This window comes from Thalassophryne amazonica, chromosome 14 (genome assembly GCF_902500255.1).
Source record: "Thalassophryne amazonica chromosome 14, fThaAma1.1, whole genome shotgun sequence".
Taxonomy (NCBI): Eukaryota; Metazoa; Chordata; class Actinopteri; order Batrachoidiformes; family Batrachoididae; genus Thalassophryne; species Thalassophryne amazonica.
Genome location: NC_047116.1, coordinates 4,658,303 through 4,675,571, shown reverse-complemented (window position 1 = coordinate 4,675,571; position 17,269 = coordinate 4,658,303). Strand labels below are relative to the sequence as shown.

Sequence of the window (17,269 nt, the reverse complement as noted above, 5' to 3'; positions counted from 1 at the left end):
ATTATGGGATATTGTGTGTAGAAATTTTAAGGAAAAAATGAATTTCATCCATTTCGTAACAAGGCTGTAACATAAGATGTGGGAAAAGTGAAACTCTGTGAATACTTTCTGGTTGCTCTGTGTATTAAAATGATCAACTTTAACTTGCTTCGTAGTCTTTCTGATAGAACATACAAACTCCACACAGGAAGTGGGCATCAAACCCAGGGCGTTCCATGCTAACTGCTCTAATGTTGTGCTAAAACGAGCAACTAAACAGTGGGTGGCACAGTGGATTAGTGGTTAGCACTGTTGCCGTGCAGCAAGAAGGTTGTAGGATCGTTTCCCACCTGGTCCCCTCTGAGTGGAGTTTGGCTGTGTGGGTTTCTTCCCACAGTCAAAAACATGCTTATTTAGTGTTTGCTCCTTTTTCTGCCACTGAGCAAGGCAGCATCTCTACATGTGGAGTTGGTTCCCGGGTGCTGGACTGCGGCTGCACACTGCCCCTAGTGGTTGGGTTGTGCCTGTAATTAAGATGGTTAAATGCAGAGGCGACGCTTCGTTGTTTGTACACCTACAATGAAGGTCTGTCTTCGTCGTCTTCTTCTTATTATAGTTAACCGCTTAATGTTGTACTTAACTATAAAAAAAAATCAGACCCATATAATTTAGTTATAAAAAAAACATCGTAAAGTTTAATTACATTTCATTCATTCACATCACTGCTAACATGCTATTCTATAACGGACAGGGCTAGCTAGAATACTACCTAGCATATCCGAGCTAACAACATGGCTCACAAAGCCGGCGAGCTAGGCTAATTTGCAAGTCGCCGGAAATGTTGAGAGAAAATAACAGTGTGATGCCAAAGTGTGTGAATCCGTTAACTTTACCTCACTTTTCCTCCCCCATGTGACCCTCTTCCTGTCCCGCCCACTCGGCTAGCGTAGTTGATGCTTACTGATAAACTGACAGCAGGTGTGATAAATGTAAATCTCTGCAGAATTAAACAATAGTTTTAATAAAGGAAAGGACAAGAGGAGAAAATACAAGAAGAATAACACAGCTTTATTAAAATTTAATTTGGCTACATTTATTCGAGCATGGTCATTTCCAAGAGAAATTAAAAATTTTATAATACTTCAGACATTTCAGGAATTTCATCATCACCATTAAAAGTCCTTCACCTCTTCAGCGGCATGAATAAAGTGGATTTTCTTTTAAATTCTCAAAAATACAGTGTTTTCACATCATTGTATCAAAAGTTCCCCAAATTTAGAATTTCCAGTAGTTAAAACAAAATGTTTAAAATTTCCAAATAAGTGTTCTCTATTCATATTTTGTTCCAATAAGTCAATGACAGAATCATTTTTACTAAAATATATCTATTTCTGAGGAACTATAATACTGTACACTACAGTATGAAATAAATAAAATTAGGAAATATAAAATGAGTCACATAAATAAAATGGTAAATTTTTAAAATAAAAACTAAAATGAATTTTGTGTTGGAAAATTCAACAAAATAAGGTAATACTGACAAAAAGCTTGTGGAAAAATACAGAAAAATTGCACAAACATATGTAAACTAACAAACCGACGCCTAGCTACACTAATACTGACAAAAGTACGTCCAGAAAACAAGATGAAATATTAATTTTAATACTGAGGTTGGAGCAGAGATAACGCGGGTGATTTACACTGTACAAGGATGGCACTTTGCAGAAACGCACAGGTGGGATTTGCATATAAGGCTTTCTCTGGAGAAAATAAAACACACAAAATGCTCTGTTACATATTTATTCTTAAAAACAGAGCCCTTTCAGATTCACCGTCCACATTTAAGACTCACACAGGTTTGAATTTCTCATCAAGAAAATCACGAGGCCCAAAGTCGTGCGGTTTGAAAAAAAAAGTTTTGAAATCAAAGAAAGTCAGCAGACGTCACAGTTTGGGTCGCGTGAACATTGTTGAAGCAGATCTCAGTCCTCTGCAGAAATTAGCGATCAATTTTGTCAAACGTTTGTGATCAAAAACTGGAGGCAGCTAGCCTGTTAGCTCGCCATGTCGCACACCACAAACTGAGTTTTAAGAATCCTCTTCAAATCAACTCCCAAAATCTGAAGAGTTTACAGACCCGGTTGGACCATACAAGCTCCGCCCCTTTCACTAAGTGTTATCCCCCAGGCAGCCATGGCGGCAGCTAGCCTAGCCTAACACATTGAACAGCTTCCTAAACTGACCAAAGTTGCTTGTTAATGTGTCGCTAGCTTGAAACTCAGCTTGTTTACTTTGTGTCCAAATTGTTTTCCAATAATACGTAACAACCAGGAGACGTTAATGGTTTGACTCAGTGATTTAGCTTAGCGGATATATTTGCGTGTGGCAATTAGCGAGTTGCTAGCTTTGCACGGGAAAAATGACCATTGCCGCAGTCTATACGCAGACCAAAACACAACACTGATGGGAAGTTGCGAGTTTTTTTTTCCTGTTATTTTTTGTAGTGATTAAAATAGCAGAAGTGACAACGATAAAACACGCGATAAAGTTAAGAACGTTTTAGCACCACACAGCTTTTAGGCCTTTAACACTGTACATTAAAAACACCTTCATTTCATCATCATCATCATTATTATTACTTTTTTTTCTTTTTGCATAATGTGGATTTGGAGATGTCCCGTCCCGTCTCGCCCCCGGTTGTTTTCGTCACAAATCTTGGTGATCACGTCTTTGTGAAGCACAGCACGTTTTCGCTGAGGAAAAAAAGTGAACATGACGAGTGTTCAGTGAAAGCTTTCTGTGTCTTTTTTTTCCACGTCAGTTTGCGTCCTCTTGGTCCGACTTGCTGTCTGTTTTCCCTTCTCTTGAACTCTCGTCCATCAGATGCACCACGTCATTCCCGTCGCCGTCGTCCCTCCCCGAGTCCATCTGGCTTCTGCTGTCGCCTTCTTCTTCCTCCTCTTCCTCTTCTTCTTCTCCTTCCCTGAAACTTTCCTCTTGTCCGTCTGTCACCTCCTCGTACACTTTGTCCACTTCCGTCTCTCGCCCCCTCATGGCGCCTCCTCTGGGTTCCATGCCGTCCCTCAGGATGGTTCCCCCGCTGTTATCGTCCTGCTGGTCATCGAGGTCGGAGTAACCCAGAGGTCCCAGGCCCTGCAGGTAGGCCCTCCTCATGAGCAGCTCCGTGGGCTCCAGGGCGCCGCCCACACCGCCGCCTTTGTCCCGCGCATCCCTCTCAGCGGCCTCCCTCTCCTCGGCCTCTCTTTTGCAGTAGGAGTAGCGGTGGTTCATGTGCTGCGAGTAGGAACCCGAGTGCGAGAAGCGCTTGCCGCACTTGTCGCACTGGTACGGCTTCTCGCCGGAGTGCAGGCGCGAGTGCTCGATGAGGTGGTGCTTGTGTTTGAAGGCCTTCTTACAGATCTGACACTGGTGAGGCCGCTTACCTGCACAGATAGAAGAAAAAGGAGAGGCGGAGTCACAACGCCACGCCTACAAACACACAACAATGAACTCCAGCTTTTACTGAAGCTAAAAGAATGTTAGCGAGTTTTTAAAGACATGAAACACAAAAAAACAGCATCAAACTCAGAAACTCATCAGAGTTTAGAGCACAGCAGAGTCAAAACAGGAAGTGAAAATACAGAATCACATGGCCCCGATTTCTATGTTTTACTGCCTCGTTTGTTGTTTCGCTAGCAGCAAACCACAACGTCACTGGTCACTGTGTCTCAGTTGGAAAAGTCTATCCTGCTGCGTGACGAGGAACAAACCCAGGGACTGTGTCTATCCTGGACAAAGGCCCGGAACAGATGATACAAAGTCTGTATGTGGGCGTTGCCATGTTGGAAGCGCTGGCTTTGGCTACGTCACGACGGAGGTGGAGCCTGGGTAAAAGAAGCCTCATCTGTCTGAACCAGCTAAGCTAACAGGTTAACCTGGGTTTGGGTGGTTATTAAATCATATTTTTGGAGACTGCGTGGTGGTTCTCAAATTATGAGCCACTTATTTTCTCAGTAATTGTGCATTAACGGGTCCTAACAGATCAGACTACCGATAACTAAAGTGCTAACGCCGTTAGCATGCAACATTAAATCTGACAAGTTGGACTCAGTGTCAATACTGCAACAGGGACGTTTTAGGTGATCCGTCAGGACGTTTCACAAGGAGATTATTCCACGTGTTTGTAATAAAATACTATCAAATAACAGACACAGCAATACAACAGCTAGCAGATGCTAGCAGCTAACATCAAGAGGACACTGAGCTAAAGACACCACGAGACAGTTGGAGACGCTCGGCTAGGTCACTGTGACCACACCCATAATTATACAGAACTTTATGGCTTAAAACATTTTAAACTAAGACGTTCTAAAATAATTCACCCCGTCCAGTCGTCATGGAGGAAACTATTGATAGAGACCACAACCGTTTTTTGTAGACTGGAAACACATTTATTTCTCCTCAAATGTTGGACATTTTAACATGGACATCAATGGGAACCTGCTGACTTTTGGTGCCAGCTTCAAGTGGTGAGTCAAGGTAGTGCATCTTTAAATTCTTGTGGGTGGAGGAGACTGTTGAAGCTTCCTGCTGGGGCCAGAGCCTGAATGGCAAACTTTACCCGAAAACTGAAATAAACCAGTTTTTACTGAACCTGATGGCGACCTGAACCCTGAACGTCTTATGGCCATCTACTGATCATCAGGTCAGGTGGGCGTGTGTGCTGGCGGGGAGCGGTGGCGTCTGTTTGCACTGCTCTGCAGAGCCGCCCGGGGTCCCGGTGACACCTGTGTTTGTTGTCATCGTGAGGGGGCGAGTTTATGGCTGCGGGCTCACAGATGGACTGTAACGTGGCTGCGCTCGAGTCGGACACGTTCAACTTTCACGGTGGTCGTTTCACGCTGACAGCAGAAACTTCACGCCTAGAAGGAGGTCATGTGACTACGCCTGGAGCGTGTGATGGTGACATCACAGGAAGCGGAGCGTGTGTGGAAGGAGCTTCAGTCTGCTGCCAGTGAACGCTGACTGGCATCCAAACACGCGGCCCACATGCACAAAAACACCTTCCACCCTGCGAGCTCCGCCCCTCAAACGCTCAGAGGCAAACTGTAGCCACAAATAACTCTGGAATGTCTGTAACGTGGAGCGGAGCTGGCACGCGTTTAACCCCCTGTACGACAGTGAGGTAAAAATAAATGCGGCGGCAGATTCCTCACTGAGCGAGGGATGATGCAACGCGGTGAAAGAGGAAGAACAGGTCACGTCTCTCTGCGGCTCAGGTACCGTTTGGTGTGAAAATGGAAAGCCAGATTTTTTTAAAGAAGCAGAAAAAAGTGCCGGGTTCAAACTGCTGTTGTGGGCGGGGCTACAGTAAAACCATCATGATGTCATCAGATGCTTTCCTGCTCAGATTGTGGCACAATTTTAACACTGTGCTGTTGAGTTTCTCTGTAGAGGTTACAAACCCTCATGTTACTGCTGCTGATGTCACACACATCTGTTCTCTGATTGGCTGTGAAGCTGCAGCCAGGAAATGTGAAGGTGTGTCGGGTCAAGTCCCCCCCCTCCGTCTGCCCAAACAAAGTCTCAGTGGGCCAATCAGGACAACCCCAGTGTGTGGAATTGTTACCATAGAATCAGTAATCTCATTTGCATATTAATAAGGTCAGAGGTCAGCAAGTGTAAATCCATATTTTGGTTCAGAGACGGATCACTGGAGCGTTTGGACACAGTGGAGCAGCGGTTGTGTTTCTACCTCCTTCTGCAAAATATTCCTTGAACATCTTCACTGTAAAAAAATCAGTCTGAAGTAGTTAATAAAAAAAACTGCTATCTGTGTTTGCCAGAATAATTCTGTAAAAAAAAAAAAAAAAAAAAAATATATATATATACACTCAACAAAAATATAAACGCAACACTTTTGGTTTTGCTCCCATTTTGTATGAGATGAACTCAAAGATCTAAAACTTTTTCCACATATACAATATCACCATTTCCCTCAAATATTGTTCACAAACCAGTCTAAATCTGTGATAGTGAGCACTTCTCCTTTGCTGAGATAATCCATCCCACCTCACAGGTGTGCCATATCAAGATGCTGATTAGACACCATGATTAGTGCACAGGTGTGCCTTAGACTGCCCACAATAAAAGGCCACTCTGAAAGGTGCAGTTTTATCACACAGCACAATGCCACAGATGTCGCAAGATTTGAGGGAGCGTGCAATTGGCATGCTGACAGCAGGAATGTCAACCAGAGCTGTTGCTTGTGTATTGAATGTTCATTTCTCTACCATAAGCCGTCTCCAAAGGCGTTTCAGAGAATTTGGCAGTACATCCAACCAGCCTCACAACCGCAGACCACGTGTAACCACACCAGCCCAGGACCTCCACATCCAGCATGTTCACCTCCAAGATCGTCTGAGACCAGCCACTCGGACAGCTGCTGGAACAATCGGTTTGCATAACCAAAGAATTTCTGCACAAACTGTCAGAAACCGTCTCAGGGAAGCTCATCTGCATGCTCGTCGTCCTCATCAGGGTCTCGACCTGGCTCCAGTTCGTCGTCGTAACCGACTTGAGTGGGCAAATGCTCACATTTGCTGCCGTTTGGCACGTTGGAGAGGCATTCTCTTCACGGATGATGCGAAGGAGATGTGTTGCACTGCATGAGGCAAATGGTGGTCACACCAGATACTGACTGGTATCCCCCCCAATAAAACAAAACTGCACCTTTCAGAGTGGCCTTTTATTGTGGGCAGTCTAAGGCACACCTGTGCACTAATCATGGTGTCTAATCAGCATCTTGATATGGCACACCTGTGAGGTGGGATGGATTATCTCAGCAAAGGAGAAGTGCTCACTATCACAGATTTAGACTGGTTTGTGAACAATATTTGAGGGAAATGGTGATATTGTATATGTGGAAAAAGTTTTAGATCTTTGAGTTCATCTCATACAAAATGGGAGCAAAACCAAAAGTGTTGCGTTTATATTTTTGTTGAGTATACATATATATATAAACCAGTAAATCCAAGAGCATTTCCTAATATAAATGAACAGTATCATGGTGCTTTTAAATAAATTAATCTCCATTCAATGAGATTTTGTTGTGCTGCTCCCATTTTCCAACCAGCTCCAGCTGAATAAGGCGATCAGGTCTCGGAGAGCTGTGAACCTGCGATAATTCACTTGGGAGACGAGAACACTTCCTGTTGGTGTCATTGTGCCGTCACACAAGAACTACTCTGAAAACAAAATGAATCAGATTTTCATATGAACATATTTTTACTGCATTTGAACTAAGGATTTTAATACGAGTGGTTCTGGGAGGAGTTCGGGGAGGCTATGGAGGAGGACTATCGGTCGGCCTCGAAGAGATTCTGGCAAACCGTCCGACGCCTCAGGCGGCGGAAGCAGCTCTCCACCGGCACTGTTTACGGTGCGGGTGGGGAGCTGTTGACCCTGACTGGGGATGTTGTCGGGCGGTGGAAGGAGTACTTCGAGGATCTCCTCAATCCCATCGTCACATCTTCCAAAGAGGAAGCAGAGACTGGGGACCCAGAGGCGGACTCATCCATTACCCAGGCAGAAGTCACACAGGTGGTTAGAAAGCTCCTTGGTGGCAAGGCCCCTGGGGTGGATGAAATCCGTCCTGAGTACCTTAAGTCTCTGGATGTTGTGGGGCTGTCTTGGCTGACACGCCTCTGCAACATTGCGTGGCGATCGGGGACAGTGCCTCTGGATTGGCAGACCGGGGTGGGACCGGAGGGTGTGTTCCAACTATAGGGGGATCACCCTCCTCAGCCTCCCCGGTAAGGTCTATTCCAGAGTACTGGAGAGGAGAATTCGACCGATGGTCGAACCTCGGATTCAGGAGGAGCAGTGTGGTTTTCGTCCTGGTCGCAGCACACTGGACCAGCTCTACATCCTCCATCGGGTGCTCGAGGGTTCATGGGAGTGCGCCCAACCAGTCCACATGTGTTTTGTGGATCTGGAGAAGGCGTTTGACCGTGTCCTCGGGGCACCCTGTGGGGAGTGCTCCGGGAGTACGGGGTCTGGGGTCCTTTGCTAAGGGCTATCCGGTCCCTGTACAACCACAGCAGGAGCTTGGTTCGCATTGCCGGTAGTAAGTCAAACCTGTCTCCAGTGCACGCTGGCCTCCGCCAGGGCTGCCCTTTGTCACCGGTTCTGTTCATTATTTTTATGGACAGAATTTCTAGGCGCAGCCAGGGTGTAGAGGGGGTCTGGTTTGGGAACCACAGAATCTCATCTCTGCTGTTTGCGGACGATGTGGTTCTGTTGGTTTCGTCAAATGAGGACCTTCAGCGTGCACTGGGGTGGTTTGCAGCCGAGTGTGAGGCGTCTGGGATGAAAATCAGCACCTCCAAATCTGAGGCCATGCTTCTCCACCGGAAAAAGGTGCTTTGCCGTCTTGAGGTCGGTGGAGTGTCCTTGCCTCAAGTGGAGGAGTTTAAGTATCTCGGGGTCTTGTTCACGAGTGAGGGACGGATGGAGCGTGAGATCGATAGATGGATCGGTGCAGCATCTGCAGTGATGCGGTCGCTGTATCAGACCGTCGTGGTGAAGAGAGAGCTGAGTAGGGGGGCAAAGCTATCGATTTACCGATCGATCTACGTTCCGATCCTCACCTATGGTCATGAGATTTGGCTCATGACCGAAAGAACGAGATCGCGGGTACAAGCGGCCGAGATGAGTTTCCTCTGCAGGGTGGCTGGGCGCTCCCTTAGAGATAGGGTGAGGAGCTCGGTCTCTCGGGAGGAGCTCGGAGTCGAGCCGCTGCTCCTCCACGTCGAAAGGAGTCAGTTGAGGTGGCTCGGGCATCTTTTCCGGATGCCCCCTGGGCGCCTCGCTGGAGAGGTGTTCTGGGCATGTCCCATTGGGAGGAGGCCCCAGGGAAGACCCAGGACACGCTGGAAGGACTACATCTCTCGGCTGGCTTGGGAACACCTTGGGGTTCCCCTGGAGGAGCTGGGGGAGGTGTGTGTGGATCGGGAGGTCTGGGCGGCTTTGCTTGAGCTGCTGCCCCCGCGACCCGACTCCGGATAAAGCGGAAGAAAATGGATGGATGGTTCTGAAAAAATCATTTTTGTTTCTACTGTAAAATCTACAGTATGAAGCTGTAAAGTTATTTACATATTTTTTATGTATTTTTTACAGAATTATTCTGGCAATCAGAGTGGCCTATTTTGTTTTGTTTTTTTCAGATTTATTTATTTGCAGAGTGGATTTGTGTCTGGAATCAACAAATCCATGTGTGGATCCCACAGACCTGCTGCAGCGCTCCAGGTTTTGGTGAAGCTCAAGAAATTTTAACACAACCTCCAGCTGACGCTGAGGCGCCCCCTTGGTACCAGATGACCTCTGTGCTCAGGGTTGGGGTCAGGGTCAGGTTGGAGCAGGACGGGGATCTTCTGGCTGTGTCTCTGTGTATCATCCAGGTTCAGTTTTCATCTTAAAAAGTGTCTTAAAATGAGTTTTTCTCTTTGATGTTTTTTTTTCACACTTTGGGAGATGCACACCGCTCACTGAAGGAGACACCGTTTCTGAAATGTGGTTTATGTTGTTTATGTAATCCCTGACAGATTAAATAATCCCGACCCCCTGCTGAAAAGAAAGGAACACGTTAGAGGCCATAGCTCAGAGGACAGAGGACAAAAAACAGGAAAAGAAGATCAAACTGTGAGAGGAAAAACTACATGAACCCCAAAAATAAAAATACAAACAAAGAAAATCACTGAAAGAAAAAGTAGAGAATGACAAAAAAAAAAAAAAAACTCTGGAGAGACGGGGGGGGGGGGTTAGAAAGAAGTGTCCAAATGTGATATATACCTGTGTGCTCATATTTGTGTCTTAGGAGGGAACTGGTCTTCTGGAATGTTTTGTCGCACAAGTCACACGCGTACATACCACTTTCAGTCTTCTTAATCTTCTTCCTGGAGAGGAGCGAGTCGCTGTCTGTCAGGTCGTCCAGGCCTGACAGATAGTCCGCCGTCCCGTCCAGCAGCTCCCCCTGCCACAGACACACAGCGTCAGATCTAATCCCACACCTGTCCACGGCCAGACACCTTCTGTTCCAGCCCCTCTCCCTGGGCGGGATCCGTGATCCCACGTCTGGACAGAGCTTAGCGCAAATGAGCCGGCGAGTCCGCGTCACGCAGAGGAGTCTGAACCAAAGCACGGAGACGCCGCCAAAAACAAACAAACAAATTAATTAAAGAAATAAGTCTTCATCATTTCTTTGTCATTTCCCACAATCCTTTGGTACGCACAGCGGCGACATTTCAGGAACAAATCCATCGGTTAGTTAGTTAGTTCCCCCCCAACACATATAAAATAGCATCAGGTTATGCGAGACATAAGCATCATTATGTGAGACACATTGGCATCACGTTACGTGAGACACATTAGCATAGCATTATATGAGACACATTAGCATTCCATTATGTGAGACACATTAGCATGATTATGTGAGACACATTAGCATCACGTTATGTGAGCCACATTAGCATCGCGTTACATGAGCCGCATTAGCATCATGTTACATGAGACACATGAGCATAGTGTTACATGAGACACATTTGCATCCCATTATGTGAGACACATTAGCATGATTACATGAGAGGCATTAGCACCATTACGTGAGACACATTAGCATCGCATTACGTGAGCCACATTAGCATCGCGTTACATAAGACGCATTAGAATCATGTTACATGAGACACATTAGCATAGCGTTACATGAGACATATTAGCATAGCATTACATGAGACACATTAGCATCCCATTATGTGAGAGGCATTAGCATCATTATGTGAGACACATTAGCATGATTACGTGAGACACATTAGCATCCCATTATGTGAGACACATTAGCATCATTACGTGAGACACATTAGCATCACGTTACGTGAGCCACATTAGCATCACATTACATGAGACACATTAGCAACCCATTATGTGAGATGTATTAGCATCACATTACGTAAGAAGACTTAACATTGCATGATGTGAGACACATTAGCATCACGTGATGTGACACATGAGCACTGCATATTGTGACACACACTAGCATCACATATCGTGAGACACCATCACATTACGTAAGACACATAAGCATTGCGTGATGTGAGACGCATTAGCATCGACTTATTTGAGACTCATTAGCTTCACGTGATGTGACACAATAGCATTGCGTTACGTGAGACACATCAACGTCACATTATGTAAGACACATTAGCATTGTATGATGTAAGACACATTAACATTGCATTATGTGAGACCAATTAGCACTGCGTTATGTGAGCTGCATTACCATCGAGTTATGTGAGATGCATTAGCATCACGTTATGTGAGACCCATTAGCATCATGTGAAGTGATACATTAGCATTACGTTATGTGAGACACATCAACATCACATTACGTAAGACACAATGAGTAATGTGAGGCACGTTAGCATCGCGTTATGCATTAGCATCACCTTATGTGAGACACATTACTATCGTGTTATGTGAGTCACATTAGCATCATGTTATGTGATACTAGTGTATTTTCATGCTAACAGCAGCCGGCTAGCACTGCATTATGGGACGCCAGTTGGCATTATACGAAACAACATGAGCAAGTTTTCATGCTAACCTTAGGCCATTAGCATTACACTGTGATGCTCGTGATGTTTGATGTTAGCGTTAGCTCATTAGCATCAAGCTATTTGACATCATAGCATGTTTTTATGACACATGAATGAGTCAGTCCAGGGTGAATCGTTGTTTTACGGTGTCCCACTCGCTCACGTCCTAAGACAACATGTATTTTTAAGCACATTATAAATCACATTAGAGGCACTCAGCTCATGCTAACGTCATTGTTGCTAACACCAAGCTAATAATATGAAACAGAGTTGTAACAAAATGGCCAAACATTTACCGATTATCAACTGAAACTGGATGAAATATAAATCAGAAGGACCTCAAACACATATTTTCACAACAATTAATCAAAGGAGAGACGAGAGACTCATCAGATTAAAAACACATTTACTGGCTGTGATCATAATATATTTTATTTAACTCATATTTCATAAACACTATAGCTAAATAAACATAATAAAATAGTTAGCTTTTGTTATTTGGGAGATTTTATATACATCATTAACAACGTACTAAAACATGCATTTTAAAGATTTTTATTTTGGGGACGTTCAGTGAGATTAGAGTGGATTTAACCATGGGGACTGTGCTAGTTTTAAACATTTATATAAATATTGTAACAGAGGATCAACAGCTTCAGTTTGTAGCAGCTGTAAGAGGAACCCGAGTTTATTATTATTATTATTATTATTATTATTATTATTATAAGTTTCCACATTCAACATTTTGACCCACAAATTTTTACTTTTCCTCTAGGAAAGAAAAAAAAAGAAGAAAGAAGTTTGTCCTGCAGGGGAAGATGAAACAAAGAGGCAAACAGCAACAGAAGTACATTTGAATTGAGATGATTCTTCAGGAATCTGAATGTGCTTTTGCCTCGTGGCCTCCAGCACATAGTATTGTACTAAGTGTGCTATACATGACTTGACCAGTAGGTGTCAGCACTCTCTAATGAGCTGTTAAATGAGGCTTGAAGTAATGAAGCTTTTGGTGAAGTAATTGGCTGGCTGGCTTATTAAATTGGTTTCCATTCCAGATTTGTGTAAAGGTTTTGACATATTTTCAGAATATTGACAAAAAGTAGTTGTAAAATAACAGCATTTCCACTGAGTGACGGAAGTCGACGGCTCAGTTTAGTCATCTGCCGATAACTGTCACGGAGACATTTATATTTATAATTACATTTATAACAGTTTCATTGTTTTTTTTAATCCAATAGCGCTGTGATGTCATCTCTTATTATGTCTAACAAGCTCTCCATCTCTGACTCAAAAAACACCAATTCCAATTTAAAAAAATGATTGTGATATTTGAAATTTTTAAAAAATGATTATTTTAAATACATGAGTTTCCATTCAGCGTATTTTCAATTCACAGCATCAAACTGTGCAGACTTTGTAGGTGAGTGGAAACGCACCTCACGACGTATCCATGTTTGTTTCGAGCTCAGTTTCCAGCAGCAGCTCCGTCAGTGCACGAGCCGATGCACTGACGGAGCGCGACGAAGATTCCCAAAGAAAGTCAAGCATGACACTGTGCTGCTGTAAAAGAACTGCGACAGCGGGATCAGTCAATGTGTAATGATGTGGTGAAAATAAAGAATTTGAAAACAAACTACAAAATTTGCAGTTTTTCCGATTCGTCAGGACCCAACTCCTGGAGAGGAGCTGGATGCTCCACTTTTCTGGCATTGCCCACGGGGAGAGGCGGAGAGCTGGGGTCGCATTGCTTATTGCTCCCCAGCTCAGTCGCCATGTGCTGGAGTTCACTCTGGTGAACGGGAGAGTCAACTCCCTATGCCTTCGGGTCGGGGACACGTCTCTCACTGTTGTCTCGGCCTAGGGGCCGAGTGGCAGTGTAGAGTACCCGACGTTCTTGGAGTCCCTGGGAGGGGTACTAGATAGTGCTCCGAATGGGGACTCCATTGTTCTCCTGGGGGATTTCAACGCCCACGTGGGCGGTGACAGTGAGACCTGGAGGGGGGTGATTGGGAAGCATGGCCTCCTCGATCTGAACCCGAGTGGTGTTCAGTTGTTGGACTTCTGTGCTAGTCACAGTTTGTCCATGTCCAAGCACAAGGGTGTTCATAAGTGCACGTGGCACCAGGACACTCTGAGCCGGAGGTCGATGATCGACTTTGTAGTCATATCATCTGACCTTTGGCCACATGTCTCGGACACTCGAGTGAAGAGAGGGGCAGAGCTGTTGACCGATCACCACCTGGTGGTGAGTTGGATCCGCTGGGAGGGGAGGAAGCCGGTCAGACCTGGCAGGCCCAAACGTATTGTGAGGGTCTGCTGGGAACGACTGGCGGAACCCTCTGTCAGCAAGGTCTTCAACTCCCACCTCCGGGAGAGCTTCTCCCAGATCCCAGGGGAGGTTGGAGACATGGAGTCCGAGTGGACCATGTTCTCCACCTCCATTGTCGATGCGGCCACTCATAGCTGTGGTTGCAAGGTCTCTGGTGCCTGTCGCGGCGGCAATCCCCGAACCCGGTGGTGGACACCGGAAGTAAGGGATGCCGTCAAGCTGAAGAAGGAGTCCTACTTATCTTTGTTGGTAGATGGGACCCCAGAGGCAGCTGACAGGTACCGGCAGGCCAAGCTTGTCGCAGCCCGTGCGGTCGCAGAGGCAAAAACTCAGGTCTGGGAGGAGTTCGGGGAGGCCATGGAGGAGGACTATCGATCGGCCTCGAAGAGATTCTGGCAAACCGTCCGACGCCTCAGGAGGTGGAAGCAGCTCTCCACCGGCACTGTCTACGGTGCGGGTGGGGAGCTGTTGACCCTGACTGTGGATGTTGTCGAACGGTGGAAGGAATACTGCGAGGATTTCCTCAATCCCATCGTCACGTCTTAAAGAAGAGGAAGCAGAGACTGGGGACCCAGAGGCAGACTCATGTATCACCCAGGCCAAATTCACCGAGGTGGCAAGGCTCCTGGGGTGGATGAAATCCTTCCTGAGTACCTTAAGTCTCTGGATGTTGTGTGACTGTCTTGGTTGACACGCCTCTGCAACATCGCGTGGCGATCGGGGACAGTGCCTCTGGATTGGCAGACCGGGGTGGTGGTCCCTCTGTTTAAGAAGGGGGACCGAAGGGTGTGTTCCAAATATAGGGGGATCACACTCCTCAGCCTCCCCGGTAAGGTCTATTCCAGAGTACTGGAGAGGAGAATTCGACCGATAGTCGAACCTCGGATCAGGAGGAGCAGTGTGGCTTTCGTCCTGGTCGCGGCACACTGGACCAGCTCTACACCCTCCATTGAGTGCTCGAGGGTTCATGGGAATTCGCCCAACCAGTCCACATGTATTTTGTGGATCTGGAGAAGGCGTTCGACCGTGTCACTCGGGGCACCCTGTGGGGAGTGCTCCGCGAGTACGGGGTCCGAGGTCCTTTGCTAAGGGCTATCCGGTCCCTGTACGACCGCAGCAGGAGCTTGGTTCGCATTTCCGGGAGTAAGTCAAACCTGTTTCCAGTGCACGTTGGCCTCCGTCAGGGCTGCCCTTTGTCACCGGTTCTGTTCATTACCTTTACGGACAGAATTTCTAGGTGCAGCCAGGGTGTAGAGGGGGTCTGGTTTGGGAAGTAGAGAATCTCATCTCTGCTGTTTGCGGACTATGTGGTTCTGTTGGCTTTGTCAAATCAGGACCTTCAACGTGCACTGGGGTGGTTTGCAGCCGAGTGTGAAGCGTCCGGGATGAAAATCAGCACCTCCAAATCCGAGGCCATGGTTCTCGACCGGAAAAAGGTGCCTTGCCCTCTTCAGGTCGGTGGAGTGTCCTTGCCTCAAGTGGAGGAGTTTAAGTATCTCGGGGTCTTGTTCACGAGTGAGGGACGGATGGAGCGTGAGATTGACAGATGGATCGGTGCAGCATCTGCAGTGATGCAGTCGCTGTATTGGACCATCGTGGTGAAGAGAGAGCTGAGTAGGGGGGCAAAGCTCTGGATTTACCAACTGATCTACGTTCCAACCCTCACCTATGGTCATGAGATTTGGGTCATGACTGAAAGAATGAGATTACGAGTACAAGTGGCCGAGATGAGGCAGGGTGGCTGGGCACTCCCTTAGAGATAGGGGGAGGAGCTCAGTCAGTCGGGAGGAGCTCGGAGTCGAGCCACTGCTCCTCCATGTAGAAAGGAGCCAGCTGAGGTGGCTCGGGCATCTTTTCCAGATGCCCCCTGGACGCCTCGCTGGAGAGGTTTTCCGGGCACGAACCATCAGGAGGATGCCCCGGGGAAGACCCAGGACACGCTGGAGGGACTACGTCTCTCGGCTGGCTTGGGAACGCCTCGGGGTTCCCCTGGAGGAGCTGGGGGAGGTGTGTGTGGATCGGGAGGTCTGGGCGGCTTTGCTTGAGCTGCTGCCCCCGCGACCCGACTCCGGATAAAGTGGAAGAAAATGGATGGATGTACGATTTGGATAATGTAACAGTATTCCTGTGGTTCAAACATCTTTTCTCTTTAAATGGACTGCATTTATATAGCGCTTTTCCATCTGCATCAGATGCTCAAAGCGCTTTACAATAATGCCTCACATTCACCCCAATGTGAGGCTGCTGCCATACAAGCCACTCACTACACACCGGGAGCAACTAGGGGATTAAGGACTTTGCCCAAGGGCCCTTAGTGATTTTCCGGTCAGGCTGGGATTTGAACTGAGGATCCTCTGATCTAGACCATCACCTCACCTTCTGTTTGTGTTGGATAATTGCACTAGTGCTAATATCGAACCCTGTAGCTTGCCAACGAGACAGCTGTGGCTCCTAAAGTCTGCTCACAGGATTCACAACTGATTTATGACGTCACTTGTTGTGTGTAATTTGTTCCACCTTGTTCCATTTAAATTTCACATTGAAAACCCCATTTAATGTATATTTTACATCATATCTTAATCAAACATGCCTCAATCACTGTCATATTGTAAAGTGAGGAGCAGACTGACACTCCCTATCACCTGACAAACTTTGATCCAGATCTGATCCGGGTTGCAGATTCAGCAGATATTTGATTTTGACCTCGAAAAGCCCTTTTGATCTATATATGTATTATATTTTAGCTCATGAAAAGTCGCTTCTAACAGGACTTTGACCTTGAAAATTTTTTCTGAGGTACAAATTGGTGGCGTTTGTGGCGGTTTGTGCTCTACGAGCGCGGTGCTCAAGTGTTAATTATCAAATGCAGTGATGGTCAACATGTTGTTCTTCCCTCTTGCCCTGTTTTAGCGGGTTGTCATTACTGACAGTGAACGTGTGTAACTGCTTCCTGATTGGCTGAGTTTTCACAGATAACAGCAGAGACAGAATGAAAGAAAAAAGGATAAAAATGTGGCGCTTGTAACGACGATTGTGAGCATCGGAGAGTTAAACTTGTTCATCTTTAGTCACAGATGATGCATGCTACGGCTCGCCCTCGGTCCGCTAGGTTAAGACCGCCGCTCTGAGCGCTGGATAAACATTTGTGGGCCGCACTCAGGGCTATGGAATTATGGGTAAGTACGAGATGCAGGTATTTGTACACACGTTGACGTGCAGAATGTCCAACTGTCAACGCAACAATCTGATGGTGTCGTTTTTACTCACTAATGGACAAATGGTTTCTCAACACAAAGGTTGGCACCAGGAG

General features: G+C 46.3%; 1 protein-coding gene across 3 annotated transcripts in view; it reads right to left on the bottom strand.

Annotated features, from left to right (window-relative positions):
• Positions 1-1,026: 1,026 nt before the first annotated feature.
• The window catches only part of zeb2a (zinc finger E-box binding homeobox 2a), a 130,751-nt gene continuing 114,508 nt past the window's right edge, over positions 1,027-17,269 (bottom strand). For 2 of the 3 annotated variants that reach the window (XM_034186811.1, XM_034186810.1), the window contains 2 exons: positions 9,832-10,012; positions 1,027-3,422 (listed from right to left, as the gene is read on the bottom strand). In XM_034186811.1, the coding sequence (XP_034042702.1) occupies positions 2,797-3,422; positions 9,832-10,012 (807 nt within the window). In that variant the 3' untranslated portion in view covers positions 1,027-2,796. The remainder of the gene's footprint in view (positions 3,423-9,831; positions 10,013-17,269) is intronic. The other variant, XM_034186812.1, reaches the window with a different exon arrangement.